This window comes from Solanum verrucosum, unplaced genomic scaffold, assembly GCF_900185275.1.
Source record: "Solanum verrucosum unplaced genomic scaffold, falcon-dt-bn FXZP01000180.1, whole genome shotgun sequence".
NCBI classification, from domain to species: Eukaryota; Viridiplantae; Streptophyta; class Magnoliopsida; order Solanales; family Solanaceae; genus Solanum; species Solanum verrucosum.
The window spans coordinates 2,001,468-2,017,120 of NW_026020402.1; the positions used below are offsets into that span (position 1 = coordinate 2,001,468).

Sequence of the window (15,653 nt, forward strand, 5' to 3'; positions counted from 1 at the left end):
TTCTAGGACCATTGAGGCTATGTGCATATCTATTGTACAAGAATAAACAGTATTGAAAGATTTGACCAGATCTTTATCGGGCAAATTAAAAGAAAAAGAAGTATTCGATATTTTCGAATTATACAAACTACAGTATATTCTAATGAACTTATTATGTAAACTTACGGATCATAATATATACTGAGACTATAACTCGAAAGGGATTCGGTAATATAAATATTGTATTCATTAATTTTAAATGAAATTTGACTTTAATTCCTTTCTACTCCAAAATGGTTGAGGAAACAGCTTCTTTAAATACCATGCATTCTTTAACATACATAATTTTCTATTTATCAGGATAAATTTTTATTTTTTTGTCTAGGGCAAAAATGTCGTCGTCGAATTCTCCATGTGCAGCATGCAAATTCTTGCGTAGAAAATGCACACAACAAGAATGCGTTTTTGCGCCATACTTCCCACCAGATCAACCTCAAAAATTCGAAAATGTACACAAGGTGTTTGGGAGAAGTAATGTGGCTAAATTACTCAACGAATTAAACGCGACTCAACGGGAAGATGCTGCAAATTCCCTAGCATATGAAGCGGAATATCGTCTCCGTGATCCGGTTTATGGTTGTGTTGGACTAATTTCAATACTTCAACATAAGCTTAAGCAAGTTCAAGATGATTTATTGAATGCTAAGAAAGATTTAGCAACGTATATTGGTCCACAAGCAATGTTGCCAATGCTTCAACACTCTGGCTATATTCAACAGCATCCCAATAATCCCTCTTCTTCTAATATGATGGCTTATAATATGCAGCCAATGGGATTGCAACAACAATTAATGATGCGCGATCCTCAACAACAACAGAATCAGCAGCAAGTGATTATTGAAGATCATCAATTAGCCGCGGTAATGGCTGCAAGGGAACAGGAGATGATGAGAACTTATGAGCAACCACAACAACAGCAATTCAACAATGGATATGATTCTGCAGGTACTGTAATAGATTTTGGTACAACAAAAGTTATTTATATATATATATATATATATATATATATATATATATATTTCCAGTGAAGTATATTTCAAACATTATTGATAATATTTTCAAATTACCAAGTGTTTTGATGAAATTTTGGATACTAATGATTAGTTATAATAATGTGCAAGTGTTACTGCAGGATCATGTAATATAAAGTTAAAAATTAAGACAGCTTAGATGTCTTGTCCTTTGTTGGATAGGATAACCTGCTACCTATTGCTAGTGGGAGCTAATAAATATTCCATGGAATTAGTAGAGATGGAAAAGCGGGCCTGGACACCAGGATCATAAAAATTAGAATAGTTTAAAGAAAATCACTTTCATTTAGAAAACGGACATTTTTTAGCTCACACAAAAACACATCTATTAATGTGTTTTGAACTCTTATTTTAAGGAATTTAGAATTTATTAATTTTAAATCTTGAATCCGTCTCTGTCAACAGGGCCAGTAACCGCAACAGGATTTCATCAAATGAGTTCATCAGTATCACCTTCATTGGCATTGGCCTCATTTGACAATGATCCTTATCAGATTCAGCAAGCCCAGCAGGAGCAGCATCGCGGCCAGGTTCAGGTTCAGGTTCAGCCACATCAATTGCTTCAGCAACAGCAACAGCTACCGCAACAACCACAGACACCACAACAGCAACAGAGAGCCAACAGTGAAGAGGAAAGGGGCATTGGTCCTTCATATTAATGTTGCAAGTCAGTTGAAGATTTTTTTCTTCTAGCAATTTTTTTTTTAATCTTGGTAAGTACCTTTCAATGCTTTTCCTTCTTGTCTCTTTCATATTTTACATATGAGTTCAAAAAGTATTAATCCGTGATAACTCTATATTACTAATCTTCACTTAACTAATACTACTTGCATAATTAATGATATTGTTGTTTTACAGCAATGCCAAACAGGCTCGTAGTCGAAATACTTTTAATAATATTCCGCATTGTGGTAACTGATTATGTTTACCCAAGATCTTCTGAGTGCTGATCTTGGACCTAGTCATATATTCTAATGTAATAATGTAAATTTATTCTAAAACATACTTGGTCCAATATTGACCTGAATCATTAAGATTATTAATCAAATTTCAACTAGTAAATGTCAAATTTGCTGTTAACAGGGATTAATATTATAATTTAGAATTCAAATAAGATTGTGTACATTTTAGAAGTTTGACAAACATGCTAATGCCTAATGGTTTGATTTAATTTAGAATTGTTTTTTTAAAATAATAATTGAAATTTATGATATTAAATGTGTTGCTATAATAGCTTATTGTTAAAGATAAAATAACAAATTTAATTGCAAAATTATTTCCAACCACATAAATGTTTCATCATTTTAAAACGGGTCGAAAATTTGTAAAAGTTTGCATGGATGAGATTAAATTGAATAATACTTTCATTCCAAAACCAACAATATAGAAGTAGCATTATTATTTTAGGACCATTAAGGTTTTAATTTGTGCATATCTATTGTACAAGAATAAAACAGTATTGAAAGATTTGATCGGATCTTAATCGGGCAAATTAAAAGAAAATTTTTTTTAGATATTTTCAAATTATACAAACTATATTCTACTGAACTTATTATGTAAACTACGGATCATAATATTTACTGAGACTATAAATGGAAAAGGATTCAGTAATATAATATTGCTTTCATTAATTTAGTTAGTGCATTTCATATTGATTGAGTCATCCTCCAAAACATTTCTTCTTCGCCTTCATTCTTATTTGTCTAAATTATATATAAATATTTTTGATATAATATTTTCTACTTATCTAACAAACATAAAAAAATAAAATAAGAAACACATTTGTTTTTCTAAAATACATTTATGTTCATACTGAACACACCCTTTGCTAATTATTTATTTTAAAAATATAATCACCGCCATTTAAAAACGTGTAGAGTTGAAAATAACTTATTGCTTACTATACTTATTAGAGACTTTAAAGAATAGCATCCAAATAGTCATAGTTACTATGCTAATTTAGTATCTAATTAATCTTAGATGTACCAATAACATATATAATCATAATAAGTACGACTTTCAAATAAAAATACTTAATGCAGAACTATTAAGAAATTTTCTTTTCTCACGCACGTGAGAATATTGTACGACGTGTCTATATAACTTTATTATAATATAGTCACAGACTTACTACAGATATAACTCAGCAATAAATAAACTAGTAGTGGCATTGCTATATAGAAGTAAAGGGTTTAACTCAAAATTCTTCATTAAAAAATTTGATCGAGATGACTAATTATATTTATTTTATGTGAGGCGCATGTTAAATTATTCAAAAAAATCAAAGTCACACGAGTATAAGTGGTTTTTGGGTAGGTGGGAAATTCATTGAGCTGGTTTATTTATTTATTTTGGGGAAAGTTGGAAGTTTGTGGTTAGAGTAGAAACTACTCTAATGATTATATTTTATTTTATTTTTATTTTTTGGTTTGATATTCATATTGAAATTCGATAAATATGATTTCATATTCAGGGGCTGAAATCCGATATCTCTATTTAAATAGTATTTACCACTTCACCATAACCCTTATTGATAACGATTAAAATTGTATACAACAATAATGAAAACTTTAATACAATTAATATAATTTGACTTGTAATAATAAGTTAGTAATCATTTTTTACTAAATTATCGATTAATGTTAATACTAAAGATTTGTCTATAATTGTAATAATTACTTTCTTTATGGCTCTATACAATAATAGTTGTCAAGACTCGATCAAGATTATTAAAAATACTATCCCAGTTAAATTGTTATTTTACAAAAACAAGATGAAGCTATAATTTTTGTCTTATTTTATCTTAATAATAATTGTTCTTAAAATAAGATTAGTTTATAACATGTTGACCAAATTTTTGGTAGGCAAAAGTGCTTATTTTTTTCCCAAAAAAATAATTAAAAAGGTGAAGTATTTGATCAGATTTTTAAGAGAAAATAAATAATTTTGAGAAATAGCAGAAACTTTTTTCAGAAATTAAAGAAATAGTTTTTCTAAAAACTACTTTTTGAAAAATAATAATTCAAAAACAACTTAAAAACACTTTTTAAAAATTTGACCAATTATCAATAATCAATTCTCAAAAGTATCTTCCCTTTAAATTAATTAGTGAAACACAAATTACTTATAAAAAAACACTTTTTTGAAATTGTATAATTTTTGGGGAAACAAGCTATTAAGTAGTATTGTTCATTAATAAAGTACTACAATTTTCATTGGAAAGAGATAAAAAATAATAAAAATAATTTTTATTTATGATTTTTTTAAATAAAAAATGTGACAACTAATATGAGACATAGGAGAGTAATTTTTATGGTAGAGATTTTTGCATAATCAGAAGTTAATCTTGATTAGGTTTATATGATAGTAATTTAATTTTTTTAAGTGTCCTACACATGACATATGACTTTTAATAAGGGTAAATTTGGAATATGAATTTGTGCAGGGACAAAGAAGCTAATCAGATTTCACATTAGTCAGAAAGTCAGAATGGAGGTTTCTTCCTCTTTACGCGGTCACTACGACTCCTTTTTCACATTAGACCCCACTAATAGAATATATTTACACTCTTACCCTCTATATAATAAAAATGACCTCGACTAAATTATACTTGTCCATTTAATAATGATGTCTTTTCCTTTTTAATCTCTTGTATCTTTTCTCCCCCATCACTCTCAAATTCTGTCTCATATATTCATTTTCATAATTATAAAAACCTACAAGAATAATAAACGTGTTATCTTTTTGTTGTATTCTTTTGAAGATCGATCGGATCGACAAGAATGAATCTTCATTTTCTCAATTTTTTGTCATAAAAGTAAATCAAGCCCTTGTCGATTTTTCTATAATGTGTGACTCAATTAATTCAGATTCATATCGTGTTTGCAGAGTGGAAAAATCTCATTCATCTCATCAGTCATCACAACTTTGTGATTCTTGTTTCTGTTTTCACTTGCTATAAATAAATATTTTAAAAGTAGAAAGATATAAGTATTAATTCTTGTTTATGTTATTTTAATTCATTTTCTACTCACTCCATTTTTCGCAGATGATATGAATTTTAAGGAGAGAGAAAGACGAAGGATTAAAGTTTGATCTATAGTGGTTTTGAAAATACAAGGTGATATTTTCTTTAATTTTTTTGTTTTAATTTACCTCGTTTTGAGTTTTTGGATCTTGATTCCTGTGTTTAATTAATTTGTTTGTGAATTGGAAAAGATGTTGAGTTTGATAAGGAAACACAATAAATTTTGTGTTGATCTAAAGAGATTTTGATTCACTTACTAACTTTAGATCTTAAACTACAACAAGTTTCCTCTTTACATAACTGCCTTCTTTTGCTATTATTCTTAATGGATTTTGAAAATTTTAGGAAGAATTGGTTGTAACAGCAATTTTCTTACTAATCACTTCCCTATTACCTTGAATAAAATCAATTAAAATACCTCTTAATTTATTCTATTGATGATATAAATATATTTACTTGCCATGTTTGCTTCAATGTGACTTTAATGCCATGCATTCTTTAACATACATAATTTTACCATCTATAATTACTCCTCTATTTATCATACTGCAAAAATGCATTTTGTTATAAGTATATTTCTCAGATTTTAGGTCTTTTTTTTTTTTCTTGTCTAGGGCAATAGCAAGGCCAAAGATGTCATCGTCGAATTCTCCATGTGCAGCATGCAAATTCTTGCGTAGAAAATGCACACAAGAATGCGTTTTTGCTCCATACTTCCCACCAGATCAACCTCGAAAATTCGAGAATGTACACAAGGTGTTTGGGGCTAGTAATGTGGCTAAATTACTCAACGAATTAAATGCGACTCAACGGGAAGATGCTGTAAATTCCCTAGCATATGAAGCGGAATATCGCCTCCGTGATCCGGTTTATGGTTGTGTTGGACTAATTTCAATACTTCAACATAAACTTAAGCAAGTTCAAGATGATTTATTGAATGCTAAGAAAGATTTAGCAACGTATATTGGTCCACAAGCAATGTTGCCAATGCTTCAACACTCTGGCTATATTCAACAGCATCCCAATAATCCCTCTTCTTCAAATATGATAGCTTATAATATGCAGCCAATGGGATTGCAAACAGGGATGCAACAGCAATTAATGATGCGCGATCCTCAACAACAACAGCAACAGAATCAGCAGCAAGTGATTGAAGCTCATCAATTTGCCGCTGTAATGGCTGCAAGGGAACAGGAGATGATGAGAACTTATGAGCAACCACAACAACAACAATTTAACAATGGATATGATTCTGCAGGTTCTGTAACAGATGAAAACTCCGTTATTTAGTTTAAATATTGAGTTTATTATATGTGTTTTGAAGTCTTATATATTTAGAATTTTTTAATTCTAAATCTTGAATCCGTCTTTGTCTACAGGGCCAGTAACTGCAACAGGATTTCATCAAATGAGTTCATCAGTATCTCCTTCATTGGCATTAGCTTCATTTGATAATGATCCTTATCAGATTCAACAAGCCCAGCAGGAGCAGCATCGCGGCCAGGTTCAGGTTCAGATTCAGCCACATCAATTGCTTCAGCAACAACAACAGCTACCGCAACAACCACAGACACCACAGCAGCAACAGAGAGCCAACAGTGAAGAGGAAAGGAGCATTGGTCCTTCATGTTAATGTTACAAGTCAGTTGAAGGTTTTTTCTTTTAACAAATATTTTTAATCTCGGTAAGTACCTTTCAATGCTTTTCCTCCTTGTCTCTTTCATATTTTACATATGAGTTCAAAAAGTATTAAACCTTGATAATCTCTTTATTACTAATTATCTTTACTTAACTAATACTTGCATAATTAATGATTTGGATAGTTTTACCAGTTATACTATGTACTTAATTAGTAGTATTATAATTTGCAGGTTACAAAATCAGGCTTGTTAGAAGGTTACACTGTGTATTAGATCTTTTAGTGATAGTGTAAAATATTTAACTCGTCCACTATGATTGTGTCAGTAATTATACAATTTATGCATCTCTTAATAGATTGCCAAACACTAAAACATGCTTTAAAAACCTATAACCTAAGTGGCAACATTAACATTGGAATATTGTAGGTCCTTTCCTTATATTCAAATGGTTGAACTTTTTTTTTAATTTTTTTATATTAGTTCATACCTAAGCAATTTGCCGGAGGTAAACAAAGTCATTCCTTCAATTTTTAGGTTGCTTGACCTCTAGTGACTCTTCTCAATTATAAGAGGTTTGGCCCTAGCTCTCTTTTCTTTTATTGCAAAGAAAAAAAAAGGATTATGTGGCTTGCACTCTTTCCTCTCTTCGAGTACTTCACTTTCTTTGTTAAGCAAGACATTTAGTTTTTTTCGTACAAGCAATATACTTGAAAAAGAGTTCTCTGGTGTGAGGTATAAAGTATAATAATTTCAGGATAAAATGTATGTATAATTATTTTATCCCACGTTTGGTTGGAGGTATTAGGTAATCCTTGGATTATTTATTCCACCATTTTTGCTTCAGGATAAGTTACCCATATACATATTGAAATAATTTATCCCAAAATAGTTAACCCAGGCTCCAACCAAACAACCCCTTAAGTACTTATATCCCATATAAAGGATTATTGCATCGCCGTTGCAATTTAAACAACGACATATTCAATGTAATTTCGTAAGTGAAATCTAAAAAATAATAGAATACACACAAAACTTACTCTGTTATTACCAGTTATACTGTTTTATTACTCTATTAATCAAATTACTATCATAGTAGTTGATATATAAACACGGTATCTTATGATATAAATATTCAATATACTGTCTATGCACAAAACTTAAACGCTTTCGTCTAACATTTATTTCTTTGTGTCTGATGCGTAAACCAGTTTACAAAGAAGATGGAGATAGAGATGGAGATGAAGATGAGAATATTCAACTTTGATAGTGAAAGGTGGCAAGTATCTGGCCTTCTTTTTAGATTTTTCTTTCTTGTCACCCCCTTTTGAGTTGTTGAAAGACATGACTTAATTATTGTGGGAGGTTAATTTTTTTAAACATATAATAGAAAATTAGTACTGTTGTCTTTCATTTACCTATAGGTGCTGACTTTATGCAGCAATCATACAGGTTTCTTTTATAATTTTCTTTTCTTTTTCAACTTTGACTAGTTTATGGTCAATTATTTCCTCTTTCATATAGCAGTGGATTCAGAATTTCTAATTATTTCCTCTTTGATAGTTCCAGGATTTCTAATTATATCCTCCGCTCCATAGAGGAACACAAATAAATCGCTCCAGTTATACCCAACGTTATGACCTAACACTATCAATTAAGTGGAGCAATAATCATGAGAAATCATAGTTCAAATTTTAATAAAGATAGTAATAAATTAGTAAATGATTTCTTTTATTTGCGTAAGTTCTCGTGGATGAGTTACTTGACACTTGCACTGATGCAAAAATACTAAATATCAGTGTAATAATAGTACGTTGTGGTTAATTTGGTGGTTAAACTATACTGGTTTTTAATTTCAACATCATGATAAATGGACGCAAATAAAATAAAATTGATGTACTTTTCTCAAACAACGCAAGTAACAGCCTGTACGCAGCATGCATATTATACTCTATTATTGACCTTAACCAAAAAAAATTTCAAAAAAATAAAATCTTGTTACCACTGTCTCCTAAAACCTCAATTTTGTTATAGATTTCAGAGCTTTCATAAATGATAGTATGCTATTAAGGAATATTTTTATTCCACTTACAGTTGGGCTCATAGATTTCATGAAATTACGTCGATGGACATGTGCTGTTTGACTTAAACTATTTCTCCCATTCATTTTTACTTGTTACATCTTTTTAAAGTAGATTTTTATTTTTTTGACAAATAAAAAAAATAATATATTTTTTCCATATTTTACCCTTATCACTAAATATTATTCCCCAATTTTTTTTCAAAACTTAATAGAGTACTTAACATCATTTAATAGAGATAGTATTGTAAAATACATATATCAATAATTATTTTCTTAATTGATGTGTCAAGTCAAATAATGACAAGTAAAAATGGATGGAGGGAGTACATTTTTAATTTGTTTCAATGTAAATTACTTTCTTTATTTCAAAATAAGTGTTGCTTTAAGAAAAGAAAAACAGATTGTCCCCAGATAAGTACCGTTTTAAAAATTTAAGACGAAAAATAGTAATTTATTACAACTATACCTTTATATTAAATAATAGAGCTGGCCGAAAAATGAAAAGTAGAAAAGAAAATTATAAGGTGAAAAATCAAATCTTCGTCCGATAAAAGTTCATATAATCAATCAATTAAACTATATATATAACATTTTGAGAAGTGAAATATATGAAAAATTGGTAGACTTCTTAGATCTCCTGCACAGGGGTCCTTCTTTCATTTTTGGAAGACCAAGTGCAATGTACCTACTAATTTAGGAGGGTTAAATAGACGGGTTAAATAAAATTAAGATTGATTAAAATATGTTCACGCATTAACAATATTTAATGCATCATAACCCTTCTAATTACCTAATTTAAATCTATTTTCCATTCATTTATTTTTATTTTAAAATGTAATTATGTAAAAATAAATTGCTAAAATAATGTACTGTACATCAAAGTTGTAGAATTTATAACTTAATTCCAAAACCAATTCGTTTGTTGACTTTTAACAAAACTACAGCAAAGTTGTAGAATTTATAACTTAATTCCAAAACCAATTCGTTTCTTGACTTTTAACAAAACTACTCCTTTTTAAAATAATTAAATTGTTGAGCCAATACACACTCATTAAGAAAAAAAAAGTTTACAACATAAAATAAAGAGCAGTTTTCACATATATTAAACATAAAAATCATATTTGTATGTTATAGCTATAGTTTGCATAATTGCGCTCCATAACAAATTTTATTTTTGTTATGGAGCTTTTGATTTGTATAATTCGCTAGATACATCCAATTTTGTACAAATTATTCAGTTTTGTATAAATTCATTTATACATTATAATTTGTATAATAAGATCTGTATTTGTATAATTGTAAGTGTATAGGACGAAAATATATATATTTGTATATACATTTTTCTTCGCTTTATACAAACACAAACACATTTTATACATTTGTATACCGAATGGGTAATTGTATACCGAAAATGACTAATTGTATACCGAACCAGATGGCAAAAAAATGGAATGTTTGTTGCGAATTACAAATAAAATAAACTATGACTATAACATCTAATTTGAATTAATAATTTGCTATTTCATACAATTTTCCCTAAAATGACATCATTTTCCACTTGTGTCTATAGCAGTCAAAATGAGCTTAGCCCATGGGGCCGGCCCAACCCAACCCCTTATTGGGGTAGGGTTGAGATAAAAAATTCCAAGCCCATTTGAAACTAGGGCTTATAAGCCCAATTCATATAAGTCATTGGCCCTTGAGGCTTGATGAGAGTTGGGCCGTGGTCGGTCCATGGGCCAAAACTATTTATTTAGAGGTAACATACAACAATCTCACTAGTTTATGAGTTAATTACTTAAATGCACGTTATGTTGTAAAATTATGAATCTTACCAGATTTTGGTACTTTCAAACAAAGGCGAACCCATGATTTGAAGATGACGGGTGCACCACCAACGGTAATGCACGTTAGTTAAAATATGTACCCAATATTGATTTATAATTTTATTAAACATAAAAATACAAAACTACGATATTCATGTATAAATAAATTAAATGACTCTAGTAGATAAAGTTTGTTTTGTGGAGTGGTGGATTTAAATTTCACTTTGCACCATGAGGTCGCAAGTTCGAAACTAGCCATCTCCCTATTTTATTCGATATTTTTAAACTTCATAGCTAAAAATGAAAAAAAAAACAAGATAATCAGCAAAATGAGATTCAAACTTTCTCGGTCCCTTCCTCAATGAAGTACAACGTCTAAACTAGCTAACCCAATTGGCTTTTGTGAATTTCGGTGCCTAATAAAATATATCTATATTTTAAAGTGTGTATATATACATAATTTTTCGAAGTTAACGGGTGCACGTGCACTCTCAAAGGATACACGTGGGTTCGCCTCTACTTCTAAATACATGTATTTCGGAACACATGTACTCAAAATTAGGTGAATTTGTTCTAGATACACTCTATCCAAGTGTATTCACATGTATCTAGGATATATAGACAAATAACGCACCCTCGCCTCCCTCTCATCTCGCTCACGTATCTGGGATTCATCACACTAGATACTGTATCTCACGTATCCAGTATCCTAGATACATGCTAATCACACTAGATTTTTTGCTAGTGTTATTGAAATAACATCATTATTTGCCACATTTGATTAGAAAATCTTCTCATTTTTTGATGTTATAAAATTTTAAGTTTGGAAAGAAAAAAAGAAGGGCTAGCCTGCCCCAACCCTCAACCCTTCTAGGTTTGGGTTGGATCAAGAATTTTCAGGCCCTTCCAAATAAAGGGTCGACCTACCCTAGCCCATCAAATTCCTTGACCCCCGAGTCTTGAGTCAGCTCTTTTTGACAACTCTTGTGTCCTTTCAGATATTCTCAAATTATTATTGAAAATATAAATAATTCAAAGTAAAATCATAAATATGAGCGATTAACTCTCTTGAAATTGTCATCTAGAAGATGCAAATCAGAGGCAAAAATGAAAAAAAAATAAAAATTTACAACTCTCTTAAACTTTAAATAATTCACTTATTTTGAACAATAAAAAAAGGCTCAATAATTCACTTATTTTGAAATGGAAGAAGTAATAGTTTACTACATGTTGATTTGATTTGAGTTAGTAATATAACCTAAATTGACCTAACTTTTTTGTTCCGTGTAGCCAAATGAATCGACACAATTAGACAATTGTTACATACAATTGACAACATACAGCCCAATATTAATTAACAATTAATGGACAAATAAAAAATTGGCACATATTAACCCAAAAGTTATATATTGAAATTTTAAAAATATTTTTTAAAAAAATAATAAAAGATATTTAATATCATCTCTCTTCTAACTTCCAACCACTTATCCTTAAAACTAACAAACGATTATTTAGAATTCTCTTTTTCCTTTCAAATTATTATTTTCTGAAAGAATAAAGATACTAATTTATATCCTCTATCTTATAACTTCCAATCATTTCTACTTAATATTATTTAGAATTATTTCTCTACTTAAAATTAGCAAATAAAAAAATTGATTATAACTATTCTTTTTTTAAAAAAAGGAAAAAGGACAAATATACCCTCAAACTATCGCAAATAATATATAAATATCCTCCATCATACATTTCGTTCATTAATGCTCCTGCCGTCCAAACAAGTTTAAAATGAAAGAGTCCATGTTACACAAGTTGGTAAAGGGATATAATCTGACGGGTTTTAATAATATCTCTATATATTTGCTGTAATAAACACTTTGTTTGTAATGAAATTTTGAGTGAATTAATCGTATAAGTATTATTTTAATTATTAATGAAAAAATTAAGCTTCTTAGATAAACTCTTTTGATTGGTTGATTGATCTATCGAGCACAATTTTTTTTATTTTTCTAAGAAAAAAGTAAGGTTGACAGACCTTACGCTCCTTAAATTTTACCCATAAAATTTTACTAAATATATTATTATTGTGTTCTTATATAAACTCCGTATGGGTCTGGTTGGTCTTTTCCAGAATTGGCAAATTTAATTATTTCCTAATTAGTGGAAGTGGTACTTTCTTAGATTTGGTATCTTTTTACATACGTTGCTATCAACTCAAAAAAAATATTTGGGCTTATTTTTCCAGAACGTGACAACAGCAGCAATTGCCATATAGAATTATTCTGATGGATCAATTATGCCTCATATTCTTTGCAGAAAATTGCAAAATGTCGATATTTTTATCTAAATGTACTTAATCTCAAAGAATCTATTTTTCAAAAGAGCGTGGTGAGGAGGCCTGAGTCCTCATGTGTGTTCTTGATAGTGTTGATTGATTACATATTGACTTTGTTACTGTTGTCACTTGTTTATGTTGTTTGTTGATTGCCACCTGCTAAGTGTTATAGTTGATTTCATACAATTACTTTATGTATATTGGTTTCTATTTTGAGTCGCCCAATGATATCTATTCAGTACATGTTTCTTTGTACTGACTCATACTTGTGTGTTTTTTTCGTGTTCCTTTTGTGGAGTGTAGCTAGTGTACCACCGACTTCAACTCACCCTCAGCTCTAGCCAGTCTCCAGCACATCAGGTTCAAGGTGAGCTATTCATTCTAGCTCGTGTTTGATTCTCTCGGTCGTGGCATGATGTCCTTAGTTTTCGGACACAAACTATTTTATTTGTTTATTTTTGATATCTTTGATACTCTTAGACTTGGTATTTGAGAATTAGATGTCCTTGATGTGATGACTTTCAAATTTTGAGAAACGATGTTTAATAGACTTTGTATTTCTTACCTTAATAAGATTTGAACTTTCGCATTATGGTTGAATTTCGTGAGTTGAACAATTAATATAGGCATAATACATAAATATGCCCTTTCACTTGGTTTCAAATCACATTTATACCCTTCAACTTTGGGTGTGCACAAGTAGACACTTAAACTTGTATAAAGTTGAGCAAATAGACACACATGTCCTACATGGCATCCTACATGGCATTTTTTGTCCTACGTGATGTCCTACGTGTATTGTGCCATGTAGGACTCGTGTGTTTACTTGTTCTACTTTATACAAGTTTAAGTGTCTACTCGTGCATATCCAAAGTTGGACGACATAAACGTAAAATGAGGCTAAGTTAAAGGGCACATTTATGTATTATGCCATTAATATAAGTTGTGGTTGAATTCGTTGGTTCACCCACCTAGAAGGTTAGGTGTGTATCACTCATCACTCGTTTGGGATCGTGACAAAAGTAATATAAATTACAATAATTAACAACTTAAAATATTAAAAAATATATACATTTTTTGTTTGACTCTCCAAATACTATCTATCACAAAAATTAGGACAAAAAATAACACACATATTAAACTCGTACTGCCACAAGCTTATATATATTTATAAAAGCAGAAAGTTGCATCGACATATGCATAATATGGCCAAAGATGATGTCTGAACAAGCCCATTATAGTTTAAACTCTAAAGATAATATAAGAAATTCTAGTTCTAGATAATTATACACACTAAAAAAATGCCCAAGATTTTTTCAAAAAGATAATATACATTGCAAATATTTTGTAAATAGATATGAAAATATACATTTACATAAATGTAATTATAATTTTTAATTATGTATACAGTTTGGTTCAATTCTTATATACTTTTTACTTTGATCACAATTAAATAAAATATTATCGATTTTCAAAATTTAAAACTAAATCAAACTAACAGTTATTTTTATTTTTATTTGAATTTAAATCGAGCAATTTTACAATTTCTCGTGAACACTCTTAGAAGTGGGTAAAGAAAACCTAACACGGACTAGCTACTTTATAGCTATACTAATTAAAGAGAGCTTTTACATTGTAAATTCTTTGTAAATAAGTTTTTTTTATTTCTTCTAATCAATAGTGAATTAGTTGCTTCGTAGAGTATTCACACAATTTTGTAGCTCAATTACTTAGAAGAGTGATATAATCGACTAATGCATAAACATATATTTCACGAATTGACATCACATTCTTTAATAGAGAAGAATTTATTTTATTAAAATATAAAGGAAAATAGAAAATATACCATAAGATCTTATACTTCATAGTAAAAGATCATGGAGGACTAAAGACGCAGAGATAAATCATTAAGCAAATAAAAATCAAAGGACAACAACGACACAAATGAAGACTCACATACTAAAACGAACTGACTTTACTGAAGATAAAACTAAATAAAAGAAAATAGATATACAAATCCTTCTCTAAAGACACTCAAATCAATGACTCTCTGCAGAAGCGTTTGCATCATTAAGTAACCTATCTATTGTATCAAAACTGTTGGAGGAATCATAAGCATACGGTTTGCCAGTCGGGGAATAAGTAACAATAGCAACATGTGCTTCCGTTGTAATAGAAAGTTTGTATGCTCCTTGACTGCACTTGCCCATAGCTTTTTGAAAGCTATAATGTGTTTCACTTTAGATGTTGTCATCTTCTGTTCAATCTTTTGTCGGCGTATAATCTTAGTTTGTGCCATTACAACAGTTTTTGGGGAAAGAATATGGTTTGACAGAATAGGCTTGAGAAACTTTGGGAAGAAAGTTGCACAATTTATAGGTGATGATATTTTTCTTTTATTTCGTGATTAAGTCAAGTATATAAATGAATTGCTTATTATGTATTTTTCTTTTAGATTTACAATCCTTAAAATACATTTTGACTCCAATTTTGACGGTACATGAGTTACATTTTTTTCATTCTAGTATTTCAAGAGATTTACAATCCTTAAAATACATTTTGACTCTAGTTTTGACGGTACATGAGTTAAATTTTTTCCATTCAAGTGTTTCAAGAGATTTACAATCCTTAAAGTACATTTTGACTCCAATTTTGACGGTACATGAGTTGCGTTT

At 29.7% G+C, this 15,653-nt stretch overlaps 1 protein-coding gene across 2 annotated transcripts; it reads left to right on the forward strand.

Annotated features, from left to right (window-relative positions):
* The first annotated feature begins 371 nt into the window (after nucleotides 1-371).
* On the forward strand, nucleotides 372-6,776 carry LOC125840177 (LOB domain-containing protein 36-like). Of its 2 annotated transcripts, XM_049519139.1 has the most exons (4): nucleotides 4,721-4,887; nucleotides 5,119-5,190; nucleotides 5,712-6,355; nucleotides 6,477-6,776. In XM_049519139.1, the coding sequence occupies exons 3-4, from the start codon at nucleotides 5,731-5,733 to the stop codon at nucleotides 6,728-6,730; spliced, it is 879 nt and encodes a 292-aa protein (XP_049375096.1). In that variant the 5' UTR covers nucleotides 4,721-4,887; nucleotides 5,119-5,190; nucleotides 5,712-5,730; the 3' UTR covers nucleotides 6,731-6,776. The 2 variants fall into 2 exon arrangements, with proteins under 2 accessions (XP_049375098.1, XP_049375096.1); XM_049519141.1 differs by lacking the exons at nucleotides 4,721-4,887; nucleotides 5,119-5,190; nucleotides 5,712-6,355 and adding exons at nucleotides 372-984; nucleotides 1,476-1,612 and having other exon boundaries at nucleotides 6,620-6,776.
* The last annotated feature ends 8,877 nt before the right edge of the window (nucleotides 6,777-15,653 follow it).

Excerpts from the sequence above, each read along its gene's own strand:
- LOC125840177 (XM_049519139.1), top strand. The coding sequence starts at position 5,731 with ATGTCATCGTCGAATTCTCCATGTGCAGCATGCAAATTCTTGCGTAGA. Across the intron at positions 6,356-6,476 it reads CAATGGATATGATTCTGCAG|GGCCAGTAACTGCAACAGGA; the intron begins GTTCTGTAACAG and ends CTTTGTCTACAG.